The sequence below is a fragment of the Opisthocomus hoazin genome, chromosome Z (genome assembly GCF_030867145.1).
Source record: "Opisthocomus hoazin isolate bOpiHoa1 chromosome Z, bOpiHoa1.hap1, whole genome shotgun sequence".
Lineage (NCBI taxonomy): Eukaryota > Metazoa > Chordata > Aves > Opisthocomiformes > Opisthocomidae > Opisthocomus > Opisthocomus hoazin.
In genome coordinates, this window is record NC_134454.1 from 29625598 (window position 1) to 29648594 (window position 22997).

The 22997-nt window shown below is 45.5% G+C and overlaps 2 protein-coding genes across 4 annotated transcripts in view; both read right to left on the minus strand.

The window, feature by feature from the left end:
- Positions 1–1245: 1245 nt before the first annotated feature.
- ZCCHC9 (zinc finger CCHC-type containing 9) lies at positions 1246–9863 on the minus strand. 2 transcript variants are annotated; one of them, XR_012761936.1, is made up of 6 exons: positions 9496–9863; positions 8493–8643; positions 8132–8224; positions 6887–6955; positions 4461–4775; positions 1246–2247 (listed from the first exon to the last, which is right to left on the minus strand). XR_012761936.1 is itself a non-coding variant. In XM_075411478.1 (5 exons), exons 1-5 carry the CDS (start codon positions 9802–9804, stop codon positions 4660–4662), a joined length of 738 nt encoding a protein of 245 aa, XP_075267593.1. In that variant the 5' UTR covers positions 9805–9863; the 3' UTR covers positions 3074–4659. The 2 variants fall into 2 exon arrangements, 1 of the variants encoding a protein (XP_075267593.1); XM_075411478.1 differs by lacking the exon at positions 1246–2247 and having other exon boundaries at positions 3074–4775.
- A 12231-nt stretch (positions 9864–22094) lies between these two features.
- CKMT2 (creatine kinase, mitochondrial 2) overlaps positions 22095–22997 on the minus strand; it is a 30163-nt gene continuing 29260 nt past the window's right edge. For both annotated transcript variants that reach the window (XM_075410765.1, XM_009941165.2), the window contains one exon: positions 22095–22324. In XM_075410765.1, coding sequence (XP_075266880.1) covers positions 22205–22324 — 120 coding nt within the window. In that variant the 3' untranslated portion in view covers positions 22095–22204. The remainder of the gene's footprint in view (positions 22325–22997) is intronic.

Sequence of the window (22997 nt, forward strand, 5' to 3'; positions counted from 1 at the left end):
TGGAATGCCTTCAGACATCGCTCCAGAAAGACTGCTTTGTAGAGACGATGAGGGCTGCTGGCCTCTTTCAGACATGCCGTGACCCCCAGCTGGCAAGGCCTGTGGCAGGGCTGTTCTGCCAGTGTTGAGCAAACGTGGAACAGCAAGACCCTTGGATGCACTTCTTCACAGCTGAACAGGGTTTATTGTGGTGTGTCTGCTTTTGTTTTCTGCTCTCATTTTTGCTCAAAAGAGCCTTGTTTAAAAGAACGAGTACGGTGATCAGCAGTTAGATTGTACCATGACTGCGGGAGTACTAAGAGAATCCAAGCACATGAACTGTAGTCATCTTACTATAGTCCCATCACTGGTAGAGCAAGAGCTCTAGGGGGTCTGCTCCAGTTCCCGCTTGAGTAAGTACATCTTCAGTTTAACCTATAACCACATTGGGGCTTTCATCAGTGATTTATGGGTTACAGCACGTGGCATGTCTACCACGTGCAGCAGAAGAGTCTGGAGCCCTGGAAGCCCTCCAGGTGTATGAGCACCGCCAGCCCCCGACCTCTCCACGGGGCTGGTTAAACTTGGGTACAGCCTCGAACCAGAGCGTTCATGAAACCAGCCGCTGCCTTCTGCGGCTCGCAAAGGCTGGCCGTCACATGCCACACGGCACAGGGACACCTGCGCGCTGGTAGCAGGGAAGGTGAAGTAGGCCCTGGCCTTTGGCTCTGGAGGAGGACGATAGATCCAGATCCTAGCTTTGGATCATCGTTTTTATCACGTGGGTAAGGTGCAACACCTTGGTCTAGGGAGTGAGCTGGTAACAGCAGGGTCTGGGCATCCTCCGCGGAGCAGCAGCTCAGCCCGCCAGCCTGTCCCGCAGCTGATGGCAGACAAGCTCCCGTGTCGGCCAGTCAGTCTCTGCGGTGACAGTTTTTAGTGAACAGAGACACCTAATGTTCAGCTCCAAATACATACATGGCACGGCGGGGAGAAAGAGCCCGAACGCTGCCTGCACTGCACACCTTTCCTATCAGCTGTTCGGGCGGCTTCCCAGGCAGTGCTGCTTGTAACTGGCCTTTGGAGACACTGACACACTGAACTCAGCTACTGCAAGGGCTGTCTGGAGGACGTTATTCGGCATTCTTGAAATATTAGCATTCTGCCGAGCTCAGGCCTACACAAGAGGTTCTCCCCTCTGCTTGGCCATCGCAGCACCAAGCACCACAAAGCCGGGCCACGTTCAGGATACAGCTACCAGCCACCTTTGGGGGTGTAGAAGCAAAGTGTCTTTATTGACATCAGAGTGTGTTTTACCAACCTCCATGCAGCTTCTAAGACAAGGAGATTTGGGATTCTGGCACAAAACTTTCCTTATACTCTAATTATTTGGCTAAGTTTTAAATCTATTTGTGGGTATGATGCATCTTCACATGCAGCACCTTTTACAGCTGCTTTCCCAATAGCTTTCTTCAGCTACACACAACCTTTGAGACATCATCTACGAAGAGATCAGTGGGCACATTATCAAGCAGTTTTGTCCAACAGCGACTGAAGACTGCTAACAGGTGCAGCTGCTTTGGAGCGCAGCGTGAGCATCTTGGTGCCCCTCGTCCTCAGCAGTCACTGAGGCAGAGGACAAGGAGGGGCGTACATGCCTCCAGCCTCATGCCAGCATGCATGTGATGGAGCACCTGAGCAGATCTGTTGCCTTTGTACTGAAATTCTGGCAGAGACCACACCCTGCAACTGTCCAAATCTGAAGAAGTCCATTATTTCTTCTCACAGGACAACAGAGCAGTAGCCAGGTGTAGGAGCCAGACAAGCGTTTTTATAGCGCAAGATGGATCCCAGCAACAGGTACGAAACTCAGGGTTGTGTCCCCCAGCGACAGCCACCAGGCTCACTCAGCTCCAGGGAGCGCTGGAAGGGCACTGCACCGTGACGCTGAGGAGAAGGCCGGCCTCAGAACCTGGGCGAGCTGGGTATGAGTATTCCCTGCTTGTGCTCCACCATTTTGGGAACAAACGTTTATCCACTGCTCCTTGCGGGATCTCTTTGGCCACAACGGCCCTCCCAGCCACTCCGGTTTGAGCAGTCTCTTTTGCCAAGGTGATGTGACAGCGACCAGCCGCGGGAACAGCAAACGTTCCTTCCCTCCGAGTTACATGTTGTACACCATGTGCTGCAGCACAACTCGCACACCACACCACCTCTGGGGAGCACTGGTGCCACTGGGAAAGCCAAGGTGCACGGCTTCAAGTTCCTCTGGGTACAAAAACATGTTACGGTATCAGTCACAGAATCATAGGTTGGAAAAGACCTCTAAGACCATCAAGTCCAACCATCTGCCCAACACCACCATTCCCACTAAACCATGTCCTGAAGTGCCATATCTACACGTTTTTTGAACACCTCCAGGGATGGGGACTCCACCGCCTCCCTGGGCAGCCTCTTCCAATGTCTGACCACGCCTTCAGTGAAGAATTTTCTCCTAATATCCAATCTAAATCTCCCCTGATGCAACTTGAGGCCATTGCCTCTCGTCCTATGTCTAGTTACCTGGGAGAAGAGACCAACACCTGCCTCACTACAACCTCCTTTCAGGTAGCTGTGGAGAGCAGCAAGGTTCCCCCTCAGCCTCCTCTTCTCCAGACTGAACAGCCCCAGCTCCCTCAGCCGCTCCTCATAAGACTTATTCTCTAGACCCCTCACCAGCCTCGTTGCCCTTCTATGGACATGCTCCAACACCTCAATGTCTTTCTTGAAGTCTAAAGAGCTTTTAAGTGCAGGGAATGATCTAAACAGATGCTTTTTAAACAATATACTCACTCATATAATAGAAAGGTAAACACTTTTTAAGGTGGGCTAAATGTCAGTTGCAAAATGCCCACATTAAAGTGATACTGCTTTGAGCTTTAATCCAACAGTTAATTAAAACTCCAATTAATCCTTGACTTCATCCACATCCACCCCTCTTCTCCATTTACATGTGTGCTCTGATTATTATAAACTGAATATACATGCCCCATGTTAGTCAACTTACATGCAGAGCAGGACCAGGAAACCTAAAATAAGAGCTCCAACTACTGTGTTCTTCAGCAGCATTTTATTAAAAATAGCTATCACATACAAATATAAAACAGATCCACACAATTAAACTCCCGTATTTGTTATTGCTGTAAGAAAACGATGTCCCAAACCCACGGTGTCAGTGGCTGGTCCTAAGCACCTGGAAACCCAGTCCTGAACTCGAGTTTGCTGGCTGGTGTCCCCACCGAGGCGACGTGTGGACTGCTAGGATGCTGTTACTCAGAGGGTAAATTCATTCTCCAGAAGCAACAGCGTTATCAATGAATAGCAATGACTGTTGCTGGCTGCTGCGTAACACAAGCCGAGGGTGTCAGAAGGCACATTTAAGATTTCTGGGACACGGAAGTATGGCATTTGTTCCATGGGAACCGCGGTGGCAGCGGAGGCCCGAGAAGCCTAACGGTCGCGCAGAGACCCCGCACAGCCCCGGCCTGCACTGCCCAGCGCTGTGCCAACACCTGCCTCAGAGATGAGCTCGAGGTGCGCTTCTCCGGTAACATCATGCTGCTCTGTCCACCTCCCACGAGATGACCAGATGCAAGCAGACACCTACCACCACTGGTGCTGGTCCGACAGCACTCGGAGAGCTACTGAAGCAACTCCGTTTCGAGTCGGTTTTGTAACTTTTTAAAATATGCATCCGTTTTTCTAAGGCTGCGGTCTCCATTTAAAAATAAATAAAACTGCCACTAAGCAGGCACGCATAACACAAAGCAAAGTTTACTCCCAGCTCACCAAGGGATAGAAACACTGAAGATTTTTGAGCACTTTCCTTGAAAAAAGTACAGAAACTCAGCAAGCTGCTCACTTGCTCTCCAACTCTTTTCACCACAGGTGTCAGAGGAAGGTCACGATTCTGTTCCTATTGGTGAACCAATACTCAAACAACCAAATCACATGAACAATTAGGTTAATGCATGAACACTTTTCACCTGACCTACCGAGAGCAGCGGGAAGTGGGCCCCCGAGCTCTGCAGGCCGCAGGGTTTACCTGGTAACTGCACCACAAGACTGCTCAAGCTGGCACACACACAGCAATAAATCAATTATTTCCAAAAGGAGAAGGCAAAACCAAACCAGAACCCAACAACATTCTTTAGAAAATACCCACAATCCTTTTCAGAAAAATAAAGAAATATTCCTAGTAAGATCAGTGTTCATCTCTGGTAAGTAAACGCAGCACCTTTAAGGTAACAATAATGACAACTGAAATCCAGCGGTGACAGACGCCTGTGATAAAACCCACATACCCTCTTTGGTTACTGCAACTAGATCCCCGCTGTGAGAAGCGGCCAGTTTCCCTCTTCAGAAAGCTGGCAGTGAGAGGGAATGTGAATCAGAGGGAATGCTGTTATTTTGGCAGAGATATATTAAAATAAAATACCCACCTGCTGTATTTCTGCTGCTCCCAGCTTTTCAGTAAGCTAGGTGAGTCTGGGAGCCAAACTGGAAAAATGAGGGGGTCAAAAAAAGATAATTTAGCAGCAGCAGTCTGCTTGATTTTCTGGAGCCAGCAATCCATCCTGCGCTCTCACCGCTCTGGAGTGAGGCAGTACAGGCTAACTGTGGTTTACAGCCAAGAGGCCTTCAAAAAGTAACAACTCTGGGTGCTTTTACTTTTGGTTTTTCCAGCTTTGGCGCTTCTGTTATTTCTTCGTAATCCGCGCTCATTCCAATGGCCCATCGCCCAACCGTAACCTGATCTGCAAAGTGAGAGGCGAGACATTATGGAAAGGCTAAGCACTACCATCACATCACACTTCAGCGTTTGAGGAAGACTTGGCCTGCAAGGGCCTGTCATTGATTCACCAATTATCTGTCTAGTTCTAGCTCTGAAGCCAACTCTCCTGACACAACTTTTTTTTTTGTTTAAATTAAACTCCCTCTCTTCCAGCACGCAGATTGTCAAGGTTCAGAAATCATTACACGTTTTTTCATATTTGACTGTCCACAGAAACATTCAGAGTATGCAGACATACATTAGGTCTCACATGAGTACAAATAACTCTTACGATGACAATTTCATAGCATGTCAAGCATCTCTGGATGTAAAGGAAATACCTTCTCCATTCTACAGATGAAAAAACTAACCCGGAGGAGGCATGACAGAGCAAAATTTACATTTCTCAGCTCAGACCCCTGCATATAACCAACATCATCCTTTTGCTGTTTAAGTGCTATTTAGACCAATTCACACCCCTTTCCTAGAGAAAAACACTGTTAACCAAATGATACTTCTTTTCTGAATGACAATCTGCTTTTGAGAACAATAAATCAAATCATACCAAGAATATCACATGGATAAATCAATGTTTACTTAGACTAACTTATGTATATTAAAGCAGGCCAAAGCTGCTTTGCCAGCTATCAGCTATGCTCCTGTAGTCTCAAAGTACTTGCATGACACAAAGTGATTTCAAAGAATATTAAAATTCTTACCAATGGTGCTACCGTTCCAATTAATTCAAATATTTTTAAGCAGCAATACTAGTTTTGAAACATCAGCATAAAGACTAAGATGTCCCTCGGGAAATTAAACAGCAGTTGTCAGTCTTCATTACGGACTTCTCAAAAAAAAAAAGTAGAATCAAATTCCATTTCTGCTTCACATGTAATTTAGAGCCCTACTGCCAGAGAGCAGGAAGCCTTGCACTGAACTGCACTAACAACTGAAGACTGCCATTTCCTGCTAACAGTTGGCCCAGCTTCGAGCAACACCGCTGCCTGCAAACGTTTTTCTCCTACAGCATCTGTATAGGTTTTTGATTTACGAAAAGTGTTAACGCCACAAAGGCAGTCTGCTGTAAATGTGGCATGCAGAAATCCAGCAAGGGCTACATCACAGACTTTCAACCCAGCAGTCACCTGAGCTGGCACTGCCCAACAATCTGCTGTGGCTGATGAGTTTGGGGAAATTTTAAAGAGTCTTTTCGTATCAGAAACTTCTGTCAGACCAGTTAAGAGTCAATCTCACTTGTTCTAAATTAGCACAGCAGCATACATCTAGAATGTTACATATGGTCTGGGATGCAACAGTATCATATGTATAAGATCAGATGCAGAAAACAGCTAAAGTATAGCTTCATTGCTCTGCCAGGAGGCTCTACTGCCTCCATAATTATTTCTTACATAAATTCCACAACAGTGGCATATTATTTACCCAGAATTTCTGTAAGCCATACAACCGAAGTAGAAAAATGCACAAACGTGTCACCGATTCAGTAACAGAATCCTTCTTCAAACCCTTGTTTAATGCTTTTACCTTCCTTAGTGCATTTTTTTTTCTCTCTATAATGTAATTTTTCCACCCACACAGATAACTGAAGAACACGTAAGTAATCAGCTTATTAGTTGGTGAATCCAGCTGCACAGATCCTGTCTCCTCCTCCTCTCCTGCCTCCAATGACTCTCACAAGCTGCCAGTGCCACCACCCTGCAACTGACATGATGCTCAGTTCCATCACTTCACACAGAAACCATCAGAAGCAGCCAGTTTTGCTCTACAGCTGCTAAAGTTGTGAACAGCAGCATGAATACTGGCTAACAAGTACACATTAGCTCATATTATCTTCAGAAACCTACAAGCTAGATTTTTTTTGTTTTTTAATCGGAAAGTTGAAGTTTTGCATTGCAAAAAATGCCTCCCCAACATACCCCCCAGTATAAGCACTCATTCCCAAAGCAAGGTCACCTTTGCTATTTGCAACTTCTCTTCTCAAATCCCTCTTGCCTGACCAAACCCAGGAAAAGCAGTAAACAAACGTTACACAACTGTGCATGCAAACTCCACTCTGTATTCTCCCCTGCATCTCACCTGCATTCTGTTTTTCTGGACAGTCTTTTCTGAAGTGCTCCACAGAGCCACAAAGTCTGCAGCCACCACCTGTCAAGAGAGAAAGTTGTTGCTCATCTGGGGAAAAAAAAAACCAAAACAACAAACGACAACACAAAACAACCCCCCTACACTGTTTTGCTCTAGTATAAACACTGAAAAATCTTGTTCTAGTTTTCAGTGGCGACAACCTGTAAATAAGACTAGGATGTCCCTACAGACAGGTCTCCAAACCTTGGCACAATAATACAATGTTGTGGAACAGATATACAGCCAGATTTGGAAGACTGCAGAACAGCTTCCTGTGTCTCTGTGTCTCTGACGGACAGAGCAAGTTGTTCGTACTCACACTGGTCTCTGTAAAGCATCACATACTACAAACTCCAGTCACCACATACAGAATATTTCTGATTTGTTGAAGCTCCCTGTTTGAGAAACAAGCTGAATTCTGCTGAAATTCATACTCAGAGGAACTTTTGAAATTAATAGAAGCTCCTCAGAGACAGGTAATCCAACCGCAGGTATTGAGATCTGAAACAGAAATTCCACTCACAACTCAAACACCGAAACTAGAAGGCAATGTCTCTAAAGTAATTTTTCTTCCAATTTAACTGTTACAAGACCACCCTTTTGAGTTTACAAGACCTCAAATTTGTACTGGGAGACAGAATGTTATTTCCCAACAGACGCCAGGCAAGAGCTGAATCTGAGGGAAATCTTCACACTTCGATTTCTCAATAAAGTCACTTAAACTGATGATGTCCACTTTCTATTGAAAGCTCTTGTTTTGTATGAATACCTCCCAAAGTCTCAAGCTATAGTACAAGAGTATGATTTTACCACATACTCCAGTAGATGTACATTTAAATACACACCGACTATATACATACAGACTATTATGATTGTTTCTTTGTGTACCTCTTGAAATAGCAGACACCAGCAAGGTCTCACATCTTGCATCTCAGCTTGAAATTAATTAAAATTAATGATAACTAAGTACATAACAAATAAGTATAATAATTAATAAATATTTAAATAAATTAAAATAGAAATCCCTAGGTAATCAGTATTAACACAGAATTCCCTAGAATTAATCTGCTTTTAGCAAGAGCAAAAGATATTCATAAAGTCCTTTTAGTCGATCATCATTCACTTGCAACGTTACTTTGTTCTGTATCAGGCAAGTATGAAAAATGTGGTTTCATTTTAGTAAATTAGTACACTCACCTTCAGCGTACAATCCTTTGGGATTATCTGGACATGACCTTGATAGATGCCCCATCTCACCACAGATGAAACATTTTGCATATGGAAATGCCCCTGCAAAATCCAATACAGTTCATGATCCACACTAAAAATATTTATAAAGTCACAGGTAACTACAAACACACTGTAATGACAACTGTATACTATACTATTTTAGTATAAACACTACACTATCTCTCACACTGTTCTAATACTGTATTCCTTTAAACATATTAACCTGTCTCCTCAGAGCACTGAAATTACTAAAACACAAAGGTTACAATTCAGCAGTCAGAAAACTCAGACCAAAGCACCTCAAAAAATACAAATTTGTGAGACATACCAACAGCTGGATCTACTTTTGCTTTGCACTTGCTGATGTCATGTTCTGTGGATCCACACCGGTAACAGATTCCGGCACCCATATCTTCACTTTCAAGTACTGCAGGACAATCAGCAACACCATGGCCAGGTTCTCTACAGTGGAAACATATCTGTGAAAATAAAAATTATGTTACACATATTTTCATAGACAGTTCACATAGCAAAACACAGTACTTACAGGTGGCACTACTGAAGAATTCACTGGCTCCTATTATCTGATTATCACCTATAGCCAGTAGACTTTTACTAGATCACTATTCCTCTTGGCTGAAACCTTGAGGGTACTACCAGTAACACACCCCAAGTGTTGAGATTTGAGGTTACTCTAACATAAAGAGACATGATTCTGCGAATGGCACTCAACAACCTGAAAACCCCAGTCTAACAGAGTCTTCCAGCTTTTTAGAAAGAAAATGTATGAAGTGATTTTCTCCTCAGGCAAAAATAGCTAGACAAAAGAGACTGTACCCTGTCACAGGCACTATGCCATTGAACAGCATTATTATGGGTGCTTTTCTCCTTTCACCAACACCACACCATACAGGCTATTCATTCAGTGACAACCAAGTGCCCTGGATGAACGATGACACTCGATTTCAACAGCAGCACAGTTCCCCAAGCTCTGCAAGTGTTACCGGAGTAAGTGCTTACGTAAGTACACGCAACGTTACACTAGTTCTACAATTTACTCATTCAGAACTTACATACGTCAGATCAAGTTGTAGTAACTCTCTTTACTGTGTTCCCAGACGACGTTCAGCGTAAGTTTATGCTGAACACGTGCTGAGATAACTGCTTTTATGCAGTCTCCTTAGAGAGGACCTGCATAAAGGATTTCACTCCGGCTCCCAGGCAGAAGACACTGCGGAAAGGGGCTCCGAAAGAGGAGCAGTGTTGTACTGATCAACTACACACACAGACGCACCGAACCAGTTTCACCCAGGGCCCAAGGCAAAACTCACCATGGCGTTTTTCCTCATTTCTTGCCTCTTCAGCCTCCTGCCCTCCCGCCGCTTGTCCTTCCTCCAGGCCGCCGCCGCCTCCCCCTCCGACCCGGCGCCGCCCGCCGCCTCGCCGCCCTGCCTCAGGTGGGCCGCGAACCCGTTAACGTCCTCGTTCAGGTACTCCTTCTTCTTCCTGCTCTTCTTCCTCAGGGAGGGAGGCCCCGAGCGGCACCCCCGCCCCCCGGGGCCGCCCGCCAGCTCCTCCCAGGGGGTCGCCTCCAGCGCCTTGGCGCCGGCACCGCCGTTCCGCCGAGCCCACCGGGTCATGGCGGGCCCGCACCACCCCCGGCTCCCCTCAGCGAGGGCGCCACCGACCCCTCAGCCGCCGCGCCCGGACGCCGCGCCCGCCTCCCCCCGCGGGCAGCAGAGACGGCCCCCCAGAGCGCCGCCCCCCGCCCGGCGACTCTCGTTCCCGCAACCCGGAAGCGGAACGGGGTCCGCCGTGCTGGGGCGGGACGGGAGGCTCGCGGGGCCCGGCGCTGACGTAGCTTCCGCCCGCCGCCGCCGCGTGCCGCCGTGGCCCCGCGGCCGGCAGCCATCTTGAGGCATGGCGCCGGCGGCGGGGCGGAGGCGGGTGGAGGTGCCGCCGGCCGCGAACGCGTGGGGCGGCCCGCAAGTGTCTCCCGAGGCGGACAGTGCACCGGCGGCCCTGCCCCGGAGCGGCTCTCGGCCTCGCCCACGGGCCGCGGGGTCCCGGCACTCCCCTGCTCTTCAGCTGCGCCGCTGAGACGCGGTGTCACCGCCTGCTAGCAGCAGAGTTGCGCGCGGGTGTGTTCTGTGCGGGGTCGCTCGAGCGGCTGTGCCCCAGAGTGAGCGTGCTTCTGCCGATTGTGAAAGCGCTTCCGAGAGACTCTTTAACGCTTGATGCCTGTGAGTGTAACAAATGTCACATGTAGGGGATGTTACCACTTCAGGTGGTCAGGATAACTGCACGACCAAAACACACCTTGGTCCTTTGTGAATAATTGGGACGGCTGTAAGATAAGGGACTCCTGAATAATCCCTGAAGGCGTTGGGAGAACAAGTACGCAAACTGCAGAGATAAGGAGGCTGCAAGATGATCTCAAGACCCCCAACGATGGAAGGACATTAACACCTACCAGGGAGTTCTAGGAAAACCCGTTACTATGATAAGCATTTCTTGGAAATGTAATTAATATGCATGTTAACATAGCATAAATACCTAGTAACTGTCTCTTCGTTGCACACGTTTGGAGGAGAGATCCCCCGTGTGCCCGGCGCCGTAATGAAGGACACCTGCTTAACAGTCATCCGACCATGGAGTCTTCAGTTCCGGCTTTTCACAGCATCACCCTCTTATGGAGGAGTTTAACTTCTTCATTGCAGGGGTAAAAGGATCGCAGGACTTGTGGTAGAAGGGATCAAAAGAAGCGTGAAGCTATAACAGGTTTTAATATTTTCTAGTTATTAGTAGTTTTTATTATTACAGTTTATATTCCTGCATATGTAGTGATCTAATGATGTAACTGTTATCCGTGTTTCTACTAAAGAATGTAGTGGATGAATGTAGGCACAAGTTATCACTTGAAGTCATTGGACAGAATAATTCAAACAAAAGCAGTCTTGGTCCTCAGAGAATAATTGGGATAACTGTAGGATAAGAGAGACTCCTAAATAATTACACTCCAGGCAGCTCGGCCTTGGGAGGGCAGATGCGCGGGACCATGAAGACAGGGAGGCTACAAAGTGGCCATAAGACTGTGACAAAGCAACCTTCAAGGACACGGTATACGTGATCTTAAAACTGAGTTTGTGCAGAAAGTGATGAAGAAGCCTTCATCTGAAGACGCCCGATGACCACCTGGGGATGCTAACAGACATGCGTGAAAGATATGAACGTATGATAATTTGTTCTTAGGTCATGAATGTGCTAAGCATTTCTCAGAAATATAAGGAATATGTATCTTGTGATTGTATTTAACCTGAAATGACAGGGTGTTTGGCGCGCACGTTTGGAGGAGAGATCCCCCGTGTGCCCGGTGCTGTAATGAAGGACACCTGCTTAACAGTAAACATTGTACTGTTCTGTTACTACTGGATCTTTGAACCACATGGCTGCTTGCAGGCACCTGTGCCTTGTGGCGAGCGGCCAGAGGAGCGGGGAGGGTCGTGAGGTAGAGCAGGAGCTGCTGTCTGTGTGTGAGTACCTTTCTCCATGCGCAGCCCTGCTGCCAGCAGCTGTCTGCTGCTCACTGCGGGGTGGGTGAATGGGCGCAGCGGCTCGCGCCAAGCGAGGTCACGGGTCCTGGCACATAGGGGTTCGCAGCACGGGGCAACGTTGCTGGGGCACCACAGAGCTGCTGAGGAAGGGGAGATCGCAGAGTTGGGGGCTCTGCTGCTGGCGGGCCTGCGCGGCTGTGTGCCGAGCCCGTGTGGGACAGTCCAAACCTTGGGGCTGTGGTCTGTGCAGCGGCACTCTCGCTGTTCTGACACTAGCATGCTTTCCGGTTTTGTACCAGACTCTCTTTGCAGATGGGGAGCTGTGCTGGTGCTGTTACGCCAGTTTAAATGCTCGTATTGTTCAGTAAAGTCGGTCTTGTTTAGATGGAGTTTATCTTTCACCAGGAGCAATGCTGGGGCACCGAAGTGGTCTCTGCCTCTGTCGTGCAGCAGTGAAACTGATTCAAACCTTCAGCTGAAAAATTCACAGCGGGCTTTCTCAAAGAGGACAGCTTTTTGAAACATAACTTACGACACATTTTGCTCTCTCCAAACCATTCCCTTAAGGTTCACAAAGTAAATCTCCAGGACTATATTGTTAGTGACCCCTGCTTGGCAATGAAATAAATGCTTATAAATCCAGTAAGATTTTTTTCTCAAGTCAATCTTCTGTTTGTTGTGGTTTTAGCATTTGACTAGGTCTCTGTTACCTATTCTGGTCATCTTGAGCTGATGTTGTAAGGACATCTGGTCATCATTCCTTCTTGATTAGTTATCCGTAATATCTGTGTGTCTCTAGAGAAATTGGCTTGCTGTATTTAGCTGATTTTCGGGGCTTTGCGTCCACTAGAGGGAGGTGTGCACAAAGCGTGTGTTGATCTTGCTGCTGACCTGCATCACTGCCGCTAAGAACAAGCGCAGATTTAAGAAGAATTAGAGTGCATTTACTGCAGGTAAAAGTAATTGATAAACACAGTTTAAGAGCCGCCGTTAATTAGGAAATAAAATCATAAATAATCAGGATTTCATTTTAAAATGAAAAATAACTAATTTGACGATGCAGTTACAGCTCAGCCACAGCACGAGTTCCTAATTGTTCCTGCAACGTGCTGCCAGCGAGCCTGAGGGTTAGAAGTCACGGCGAAAGCTAATTCATACAGTCAGAAAGGGCTACTAGAAACAGGCAACATGGCCCCAAGGGTGGGGGAGATCAGGGCAGTCAAGGATCCCATGGGCATCACGTCGCACACATTTCAGGCATACGTGTGCTGTGTATTTGTTAGGCTGTGTTTTATGAATAGCTGCATATTGATGTTTTAGAAGGTTTTTAAATGGCTGTTAGGGGTTTTTTTTAAAGAACTGGGGTGAAGTGCCTGCTAATCTGTATGTAGCGTATGTGACCAGATGAATTGTGTGTGTTAGAGTGGGTGAGGACTGATTTACTTGTCAAATAAAATACACGCACACATACATTTAGTTGCATCTGTCTATGTATGTCCATCTGTCTGCCAGCTGATTTTCACTAAGTGGAGACAGCGGCGTGCCTGCTAGTGCATGCAGGCTGCTCACTGGTTTCGCTCCTGTTTTTGGCAGCAGCTTTCTCTTTCCTCCTTACTGTGCTCATGACAGACAGGTAGTCAGTCACCGCACTGGACATGGAAATGGGTGTAGAGAAAAGCTTAAGAACAGCGTAAGCAAGACCAGTGCGAAGGGACTTGCTTTGCTTTGTGTTCTGCTGAAGTACTAGATGTGTTGTCTTTCTTGTCCACAGTCTGAAATTTTATCTGTGTGTGTCTAGGCAGGATCAGCGGCCCTGAGGATCCCTGGCCATGTTTGCAGGCAGTGGAAAATGTTGAATACCTTTGTATTGAATCAGTAAGACAGTATTTCCCTCACAAATACCACTTCTTTGATAGTGACCACACCTGTTTAAATTTGCACTGGTTTAGGTTTGTTCCAGCTGGACATTAGTTAACTGGGAGCTCTGCTGTACACTGGCAGCAGGTGAAAAATGAGCAGCACAGCAGTCACACCAAGCATTGCAAAATTTTGTTGCCTTTTTTTTTCATGTTTTACTAAGAGACACCAAATTGCCTGTCCACAGCACAATGTTCATAGCAACATAGTCTAATGCCTCTCTTAGGAGACCTTCTGATCATAGTATGCTGTGGAGGTTTGAGACAGCAGAACTGAATATCTGGATCAGTAGATCCTGTAGCATCTTTGGTAAACGGGGTTGAAATCTGGAATATTGTGGTTTGAATCATTTGATGTTAGTAACCAGAGAAGGAGGAGTATGTGCAAATCTGCCTCTGTCCCTCAAAGACACTTCACCCATTATTGTATCAGATTGCATAATTCAAGGCCTGACTCGGCATTCTTCAGTCCTCTTAGATCGTGACAGTACATCTGAAAGAAGCACATCTTGGGAAGGCAGCAATCTGGGAGGGCCAGCACCAGAAATGAGAGTGGCTGAATGCCAGGCGGGGCCTGTGATGTAGGTGCAGGGAGTGAAAAATGCCGAAGGGCAAGAAGGATGCGGTAGTAAGAAACCATGAAGAAACAGCAAGGGAGAAAGTTCTGCCTGCAGACCCCAGGGTTCACAGCTGTGTTGCAGCTGCTTTTCAAGACAGATGATGCAAGTGCATTTTTGGGGGCCAGAGAAAGACACTAGTAAATTGGAAAAGAAATATGAAGATGTCCCCTGTAGTCTGGTATTTCAGACAGGCACAACTGTGAAGCTGAGTGCGTTACAGCATCAGGTTCTTTATAAAGCTTAGCAAGTGACTTTGTTTTGTTCTGACTGATAGTGTTCATAATCCTCAAACCCCAGAAAGGGATGTTTGTCCGCCGAAGACATGCCACAGACTATAGTTGTAGATACATATGGCTGATGGTGTGTTTGTTCACTCTTTTTTTGCCTGTGGTGGTTGGGACAGTCAGTACTACTTGCCGTAGTGTCAAGATGACATTTTCCTGCTTTTTTTTAGTTTTGATTTAAGCCTGGGGAGAGAAAGGAAGATGTAAGGCCTGTTTCCCCTTAAATTCTTTTACATCTGCAGTATTCTGAGGGCTCCTGTACAGGGGTTCACTTTGGTTTATTCACCATAAGATGAACATATTACTGATCCTTTTTTGGCTTTCTTGTCTGCATTGAATGATTATATATACTGTATTTATTCTTAAATATTTATGGATTTTAATTGCTACAACCAAGGCTGCATCACCTTCAGTAAGCCTGCCCAGCTGGCCATCACCCTGTATTACATCCATCAGGCTGTGTTGCTTGTGGCTCTGATTCTTTCAGGATATTTAACAAGCACTTAACTGTGTTGCTCAATCAACTCACCTGTGTTGCTGGATCAATTCACCTATTTAAAGGTTTGTATTTAGGCAAGTGCTGAAGTGCTTGGGTGAACTGAACCCTTTAAAGGTTAGCCTGGGGTCAGCTGTTTTATTTAATTACTTTATACTGCAAAGAAACACTGCTATTTACTATTTCTATATCAAAATGAAAATCTGGAAGACTTAACTCAAGTGAAGTAGGATTGTTAGGCACACACTGTCATGACAGGAATTTTCCCTGTCATGTTTCCCCTGTTGTTAGTTTTGATGGCTGCCTGTTAAGGAAAGATTGTTTTCTCACAGGAAAACATAATTTTTGATTTTCCAGAAACACACGGGGAGGAACTATATGACTTTAAACTTAAATTGCACAGCATTACACTTTAGCAAGTACCTTAATATCATAAAGTATTAATTTCTAGGGCTGAAGATATGAAAGAATGAAGACATAAAGAATGGATTATCCTCTGCAATTCACTGCCATACATTTGGATGCAATGGCCTCTTCTTTCTACACTATTGTCTGTATTTTGAATAAAGCTGCTGTGAATAAAGGAAAAACAACAATCTAAAACTGCAAGCAGAAGCAAACATAGAGGTACAGATTCCTTAGGCATAGTAAGCATTAAGGGAGGGTGCTCCGTGCTGCTTCTAAGCTTTGCAGTCTTACTCATTTCTCATATTCCTGTCCATCAAGAAAAACACAAATCCTTCATTTCTACAGAAGAAAATCAAAGGGCCAGTAGTCTATGCAGTGATTTACTGAGTACCAGCCAAATGATTATAACTTTTAAGCCCAAAGGCATTTGGATAACTAGCTCATTTTTAGGCATCTCCTATTTGACTTCTGGTGGAACTAGGCACTTAGACACGTTTTCACGATTTGCCACTAGCTTTTGTAATGAGTAATTTACCTTTGTTTCCTTGAATGGTTTGGGTTTGAGAAGGTGTTCTGGCTTGGAGGAGGGAAGTTCACCTCCAAATATGTGTTTGTGTAAGTACCTTCATATTGGGTGATACCGGTTTAGCTAGCTGGATAGTCTCTTGAACATATGGGCCTTTTTAGACTTTAAAAATACAGATACTAATTATTTTTAATGTGGTTGTCAGTGGTTTCCATGAGGTGCATACAGTTTCCTGATAATTCTGTTCATGCTGCCGTTGCCAAATGATTGTCAATATAATTGAGAGGAAATTCGAGTTCAGAAAGCAGAACTACAAAACTGAACAAAAGCCAGGACAGATACTTTGATAAAGGCATAGACAGAAAACTTATGGACAACATTTTCATTTCAAACAAGAATACGCATGTGCACAAAAATGAACTAAAATCAGCTAACATCATTAATTGATTTTTTTCCTCTTTGTCTAGGAAGCTCTTTAGATCTGAGTTCCCAGACAAAGGGGCAGGTGAACAAAATATGTTCAGTACCCTGCTTGACTGGTAAACTGAATATTGTAATACAGCTGGTATTTTCTCATTAGGAGGCCAGTCTTCTATAATAATTTATATTGAGTGAATTGAAAATGGGATACCAACCAGCAACAATACTCTGTGGAGTAGATGACTGTATGTTTGTACTCTCTTGAAAGTATTCTGCACCGTTCGTAGTGCATGTCTGTGTATGCCATGTCTTCAGGCAGCTTTCCAGGCAAAAGGAATGGCTGTTTAAAGTCTTTAATCTTTTAATTAAGCCTTAAGCTGAAAGTAAACTGTAAAAGGCATTACAGTACAAAAATGATCATTAATTATTTCAGCAGGTCTTAAATTACATTCTGACAAACCTTTTTAGTGAAGTAATTCTGCATGTAAATAGTAGCTGTAATTCATTCCCCATGTTATCTGCTGCCTTTTTTGGTATTTTCAGAGAAAAAAAACATCAGGTCTGTTCAGGTGTGCATTAGCCTTGTAACAGTGACAGTTTCATGAACTTTTGAAGTCTGTCTAGTCAGCTTTTGTTAGGACAGCAAATGATTTTAGGTGTGTCATGAGTGAAATGCATTACAACCGTCATAGCTACAGGCTTGGGTCTTAAGCTTTTAAATCAGGCTTCAGAAAATAAATCAGTTCAGTGCAAAAGTCTTCATTACAGGGAACCCTCCTAGCGAGGCATGAGTTTTGTTTGCTCTTTCCGTGAGTTATGTGAACACCAATGTATGGAATAAAGCCAGAATTCGAAGATACCACAGTAGTTCAGTCTTCAGCGACTCTGATGCTGCTGTAGTGCACATTGTTTTACATTTCTTGGGCAAAAAAGACAGTGCTACAGTAAATCCTTCACTGTCTTGCTGTTCTTCTGTACTAACAACTCATATTCAGCCCACTAGTGATGGATAGACCTTACAACTTACCGGAAAACTGAAGAGCTTCAGGCAGTGCATGTTTGTTCAATAGCTTACTCAGTCACGAGACCTGCCTGTTTGTGCTTTACGTATGTCGTTACCAAGTTCAGGAAAGTTTTAGCCCTCTTTGTGAAGCATGTGTGTATGTTTCCTTTTCTCTGGATCTGCTGTCCTGAAGCATCCCTTGCCTCCTCTAAGGCAGCCCTACACCTGCTACTCCATGCCCTGGCCTCGGGTTTCCTGCATCCCTCACTTTGGTGCAGCCTCTGACCCCGCTCCTGGCCTGACTTCACGTTTGAGCCACCTCTTGACTTTCCAGTTCATTGACAATACTTCTTAGCCAGGCCATGGGCTTGCTGCAAAGACCTGGCTTTTCTCAGATTCAGTCTCTGTGTGCGTTATCTTCAACACAGCTCCAGACCCAGTTCAGGCACAAATAATTTGGCTTGTGTATCCATGCTTGCATCTCATATGTGATTATGCTCCTGACTGGCTGAGAATTGCCTGTCTTCTGTTTTGCTTGGCTCTTCTCACCTGTGCTTTCAGCCTGTGTTCCTCTCATTCACTGTTTTGTGTCTTCCTTTACCTTGTATATACCTTGAAAAAAGTCTGTGTTAATGGTGACATTTCTGTAGTCCACAGGTCAAAGGATCTGTAGCTTCCTGAGTGCCTATGGTGCCCCTACAATGCACATGCAAATCAGCACAGTTTATTCCCATCACTCTGGCTGTTTAGGCAAGGTATTATTGTCAGAGCAATACTTGTCTGGCAGTTTCAACACAGATGAATGTGTTCACTGCTGTACAGAAGCACCTCTTGCAAAGTCATTGTCTGTTTCCTGGTAGCACTGAGAGTACAGCGCCCCCTTTTCCCTTGTTCTCTAATGACACATTCCTCTCCACTTCTCACCCTGCGTGAACTGCCTGATGGACTGCTTCTGGGCTTGGATGGAGCATGACCTGAGAGTTTACTTTTGCTGATCCCTGGTCACTGATGTGTTTGTCAAGAAGATCATAAAAGTACTTGAGGCATGGCATATAGCTCTTCTTGGAGTACTTATTCAAATAAATTCCAAAGATTTATAGAGAATCAGTGTCTGAATCTATCAGGATAGAGTTTTATTGGCAGTAAAGGATCTCAGCAATGCACAGTTGGTGGCATGGGAAAACTAAATATGAAAAGGCAAGAAATAACATTGTATGTCTAGGGTTAGTGCAGCAACCCAGCTTTTTAATCTTTAATATCTTCTTATGAATCATAATATGTATGATTCTCTTGTTTTGTTTGATAACCTTTCAAGGTCAAGCCATTCACCAGAGCATATCCTCTGCAAATATGGCAGCTGCAGTGTTGGAGTGTTTCAGCTGTGTCATTGAAGGTTTGCAGGAACAGACACCTCCCTCCCCACCCCCCAGCCCCAGTATGTACTTGACTTGGAGATAAACGTGGTCCAATGAGACAGCAAACTAGTCTGAGGACCGTGATGATAGAGGAGGACTGACTAAAGATGTCCAGCATAACCTTAATAGCTGTGTGACTGACCAAGTTTCATTTAAATTCTAAAATAGTGAAGTGGAATGAAGAATGAAAATACATTGTTCACATTAATCAGCTGAGTTACTCTTTCTGACAGTATAAAGGTCATGGAGAGTGAGAAAGACAACAGAAGTGAAAAATGTTGATGGCAAATAACAAGCCTTTACAAAATAATCCATATAAGGAAGAGTATTTTGATTGTGAAGGGCACACTTAGAGGCCAATGATGCAGAGAAAACCACACTTTAATCATAGCAGAGAGTAAATGGATCAGTATCAGTGTCAGGATATCCATATTTTTTGTGTGCAGGCTTAGAATTCCATGTCGGGTCAGAGCACAGGATGGCTGAGGCATTTCTCTGGCTTATTTACTTGTCTGGAGGCATTTTACGATAATTGTTTCAATCACAGGATCACAGAACTATGTAGGCTGGAGGTCTGGAGGTGATCAGTTCCAATTCATCCCACCCACCCCACACCCGAAGTGGGACCAACTTAGGTCTGATTGCTCATGACCTTGTTCCTTGAGTTTTGAGTATCTCCAAATCTGTTCTAATGTTTGACCACCTCCACAGTGCAAAAGGTCTTCCCGATATCTGACTGGAATTTCCAGCATCCAAGCTTTTGTGTGTTTTCTCTTATCCTATCGCTGTGCACTTCCAAGAAGAGTCTTGAGCTTATCTTCTCTGCATCTTCTGATCTAGACAGCAGTTGTGGACATCACTAAGATTTCCCCTTAGCCTTCTTTTCTTTCTTTTCTCCATACTGAACACACCCAGTTCCCTCAGCTTTGCATCATAGGTCATGCTCCAGCTCCCCTGACCCTCTTTTGGCCCTGTCCAGGACTTGCTGCAGTTTGTCACTGTCTTTCCTGTATTGGGGAGCCCAAATGGTACTCCAGATGAAGTCACACAAGTACCAAACAGAGCGGAAATACTCATGTCCCTCAAGCTGTTGGCTACAGTCCCGTGTCATACAGCCCAGTGTGGGCATACTGCTGAGCCATGTTCAGCCTGCTGTCCACCAAGACCCTAAGTCCTGGCAAAACTGCTTTTCACTCAGTTGTCTCCCAGCTTGTGCTGTTGCATGGAGCTGCTCCAACCCGGGTGCAGGGCTTTGCCTCTGCCTCTGTTGAACTTCATGAGATTTCTGTCAAGTCCATTTCTACAGCCAAATCCCCGCTGAAGAGCAGCCCCGCTCTCCAGCTGCTCCCTTTTGTTTAGCACCTGCAGTAGGCTGGCTGACCGTGTAATGCAGCCTGTCATCCGGGTCATTATTAAAGGTATTAAAACAGTATCATCAGCTCCAATATCAACCCCTCAGGAATGCTATTAGTAAATGGCTGCCAGCTGGACTTCTGTACCACTGCCTGTCAGCAGTTTGTAAGCCAGCAGGAGAAAAGCAAGTAGAGGCTATAATCTAAGCACATATTGCCCACAGTCGAATTTTGTGTTGATCTGAGTGTTTTGCAGAGCTAACAGAGAAGTCTTTCCAGTTTTACTTGTTTGCCTTCTATGTGAAATCAGCAGAAGTCTCTTTCCCTCCCCCAGAATTACTATTATTAACCACCATTTAGAAAGCTGGTAGCAAAATGTTAGGGAATGTACCCAGCATAGATGAGGAAGAAACAGCAATCATATGGAAGCTCCAACCTACTTTCTATGCAACAGCTCTCCTTCTGAGCAAGAAACGAGAGCACACCATGCTGCTGATTTCCAAGAGCTGCCAATTCACCATCTAGCTCGCAATTAGCTTCCGATTGTGACTTTTAAAGTCTGTAGATGGTTATGGCCTAGCTATCCTGTCATAGCTCTTCAGATATGACTCACTGAAAAACCTTCTCAGGGGCCTTTGCACCAGGCTGGCACTGTGCAGTGTGTGTCAGCTGAGAGGTTTCTGATGAAGAGTGCTTAGTTAGGGGAGTTCCTACAACATGAGAATTAAACTAATACACGTTTTCTCAATGTCTTCTCAGAGCTTACACTGCATGGGTTTTATAAGCTGAACTAGCATTGCTCAAGGTGCTGCAGTGGGCTCCAGAGCACCCGTTCAGGCACCACTGGGCTGCACGCCCTAGGCATACCCATACCTACAGTAACAGTGGGCACCTCAGCAGTGTCCTTTTCCTGCCCACACAGACCTGAAACATTTTCTGCTGATACTACTCCCCACTCAACAGCAACACACAGAGCGCATTCCTCAGAGCGTGTTTTGACATTTTTTTTCCCTGAGAACTGGTGTTTTGAATGTGATTACTGTGAAACACTGAATATGTTTCCATATGCAAAAAAGTAGCAATGGGACTGTTGGCATCTGCTATTTTTTTCTTTCCACCAAGCTGCTCACCACGTGGAATATTGGTGAGCACAGAGAAGATCTTGCTCAGGGTGGCAGTATGTCCTAAGGCACTTTGATGAGTGATGGTTAGCTGAGCCTGGTCCCCATTACCTGGAATCTGAAAGCTGCAGGAGAAGTCTGGGATAGGCCATGCTAGACAAGTTTATGTTGGATGCAGAATACCAGCCAACTGATTTTCCTGCTGATTTTTTGGCCCGCTCGCTGCAGCCCAAGGCCACAGGCCAGAAATGATGCCTGAGGGAAACAGCTGAGAAGTGACCTGGTGAGTTCTCCAGGAGTGAAAAAGTCTGAGGGTTTGAGATGACATGGTAACGAATGTTGTGTGCAGACCAGTGCTGGACGGAGAGGAGAGAGCTCCCACGCAGAGACACCATTGAGTTCCTGGTGACAGGTCAAGTGGTGGACTTGAGACCGAAGGCACATACAACTGCCTACTCCAGTTAGCTGCTGAACTCACCATAGTGTCCAGTGGTCGCTGAAAAAGCACTGAGCACTTCACAGCACTGCTCCTCAGGCTGGCTGATTCTGGCTGTCTGGGCAGTGACTGGAGAGAAGTGCAACTATGAATGAAAATATGGTGTGCATAGGAGACTTCTTAAGTACGACCATAAGTGTGAATGCAGGAAAGAATCAGAGATTTGTGCTTTTTGCACTACTGAGGTAGCACTAATCACCAACCAAGAAAGAAAGGGAAGCAGTCCCCACAAAAGAGTGGTTGTATTGGGTGCATCCTGGTAAAGCTGCACAAAGACTAGTTTCTGCCAGCGCAGCCAGGCATCTAAGGAGACATCAGCTGTCAGGCAGTGTTTTATTACACAAGATATTTATACAGAGATATACAGAGGTGCCTTTCTGTCAGAATGGCAGCCGTATTTATCATCAGTTGCCACCATCAGCACCAAGGTCACTGCCTGCCGAACTGAGGCAGTGGTGGTGGCACTTTGATGTCTTGACCTTTTTCCAGTTTCTTCTCACAGTCAACTAGATAGTTGACCCCATCAATGACAATCTGGACTAGCTCCACCTACAACAACAAGAAGAAAATAGTAGTAACAGAAACTTTAGCTAATGCTGTTAGTAGAGGAAGGGAAAATTGGCTTGTACTGCTATGACAGCAGGTAAAGCTGTAAGTAAGGAGGGTCACGGCATGGAGATTGCACACCCTGTGGCACAGGGAGTATGGGTCATGCTGGTCCGGTGAAAACCCATAATAATTCTCTTCTCCTGCTTGCCCTGAGTTTTGACTGCCAGCAACAGAAATTTTAAAGTCAGGCCCTAAAGTTATTTCCTCCAAATTCTGCCCCTACTTGTATTCGTATAAGAGCAAATCAGACAAACAAACATTCCTTACATGAAATGTTTAGGCATGAGTTGAGAGACCTATTTCAAATGTAACTACTGTGAGGGTGCAGGATCCTCCCCAGATGTTTGCTGAGAAGTAACACCTGGCACAGTCAGGGCTGACTGTCCATTGTGTTCCCCACACTGCACATACGAGGATGAAGCAACAAGAACAGCAGTGCTGTGAGCACTCGGCATCACCAGGCAGTTCTTGCTGAAGCAGCAAATGCCCATGCTGTGTCTTCCCAGCGCCCAAACCCGTACAACTCCTGTGCTTGCAGAAGCATTTGTGTGAGCAGAGTCAGACAGAAACTAACTATGATGGTGGTGCAAGGAAAGAAAGACAAAGGCTTGTT

Coding starts and splice junctions, on each gene's coding strand:
- ZCCHC9 (XM_075411478.1), bottom strand. CDS start 9,804: ATGACCCGGTGGGCTCGGCGGAACGGCGGTGCCGGCGCCAAGGCGCTG. Junction 8,644..9,495: donor AAATGAGGAAAAACGCCATG/GTGAGTTTTGCC, acceptor TTATTTTCACAG/ATATGTTTCCACTGTAGAGA. Junction 6,956..8,131: donor CAAAGGATTGTACGCTGAAG/GTGAGTGTACTA, acceptor CTCTCTTGACAG/GTGGTGGCTGCAGACTTTGT.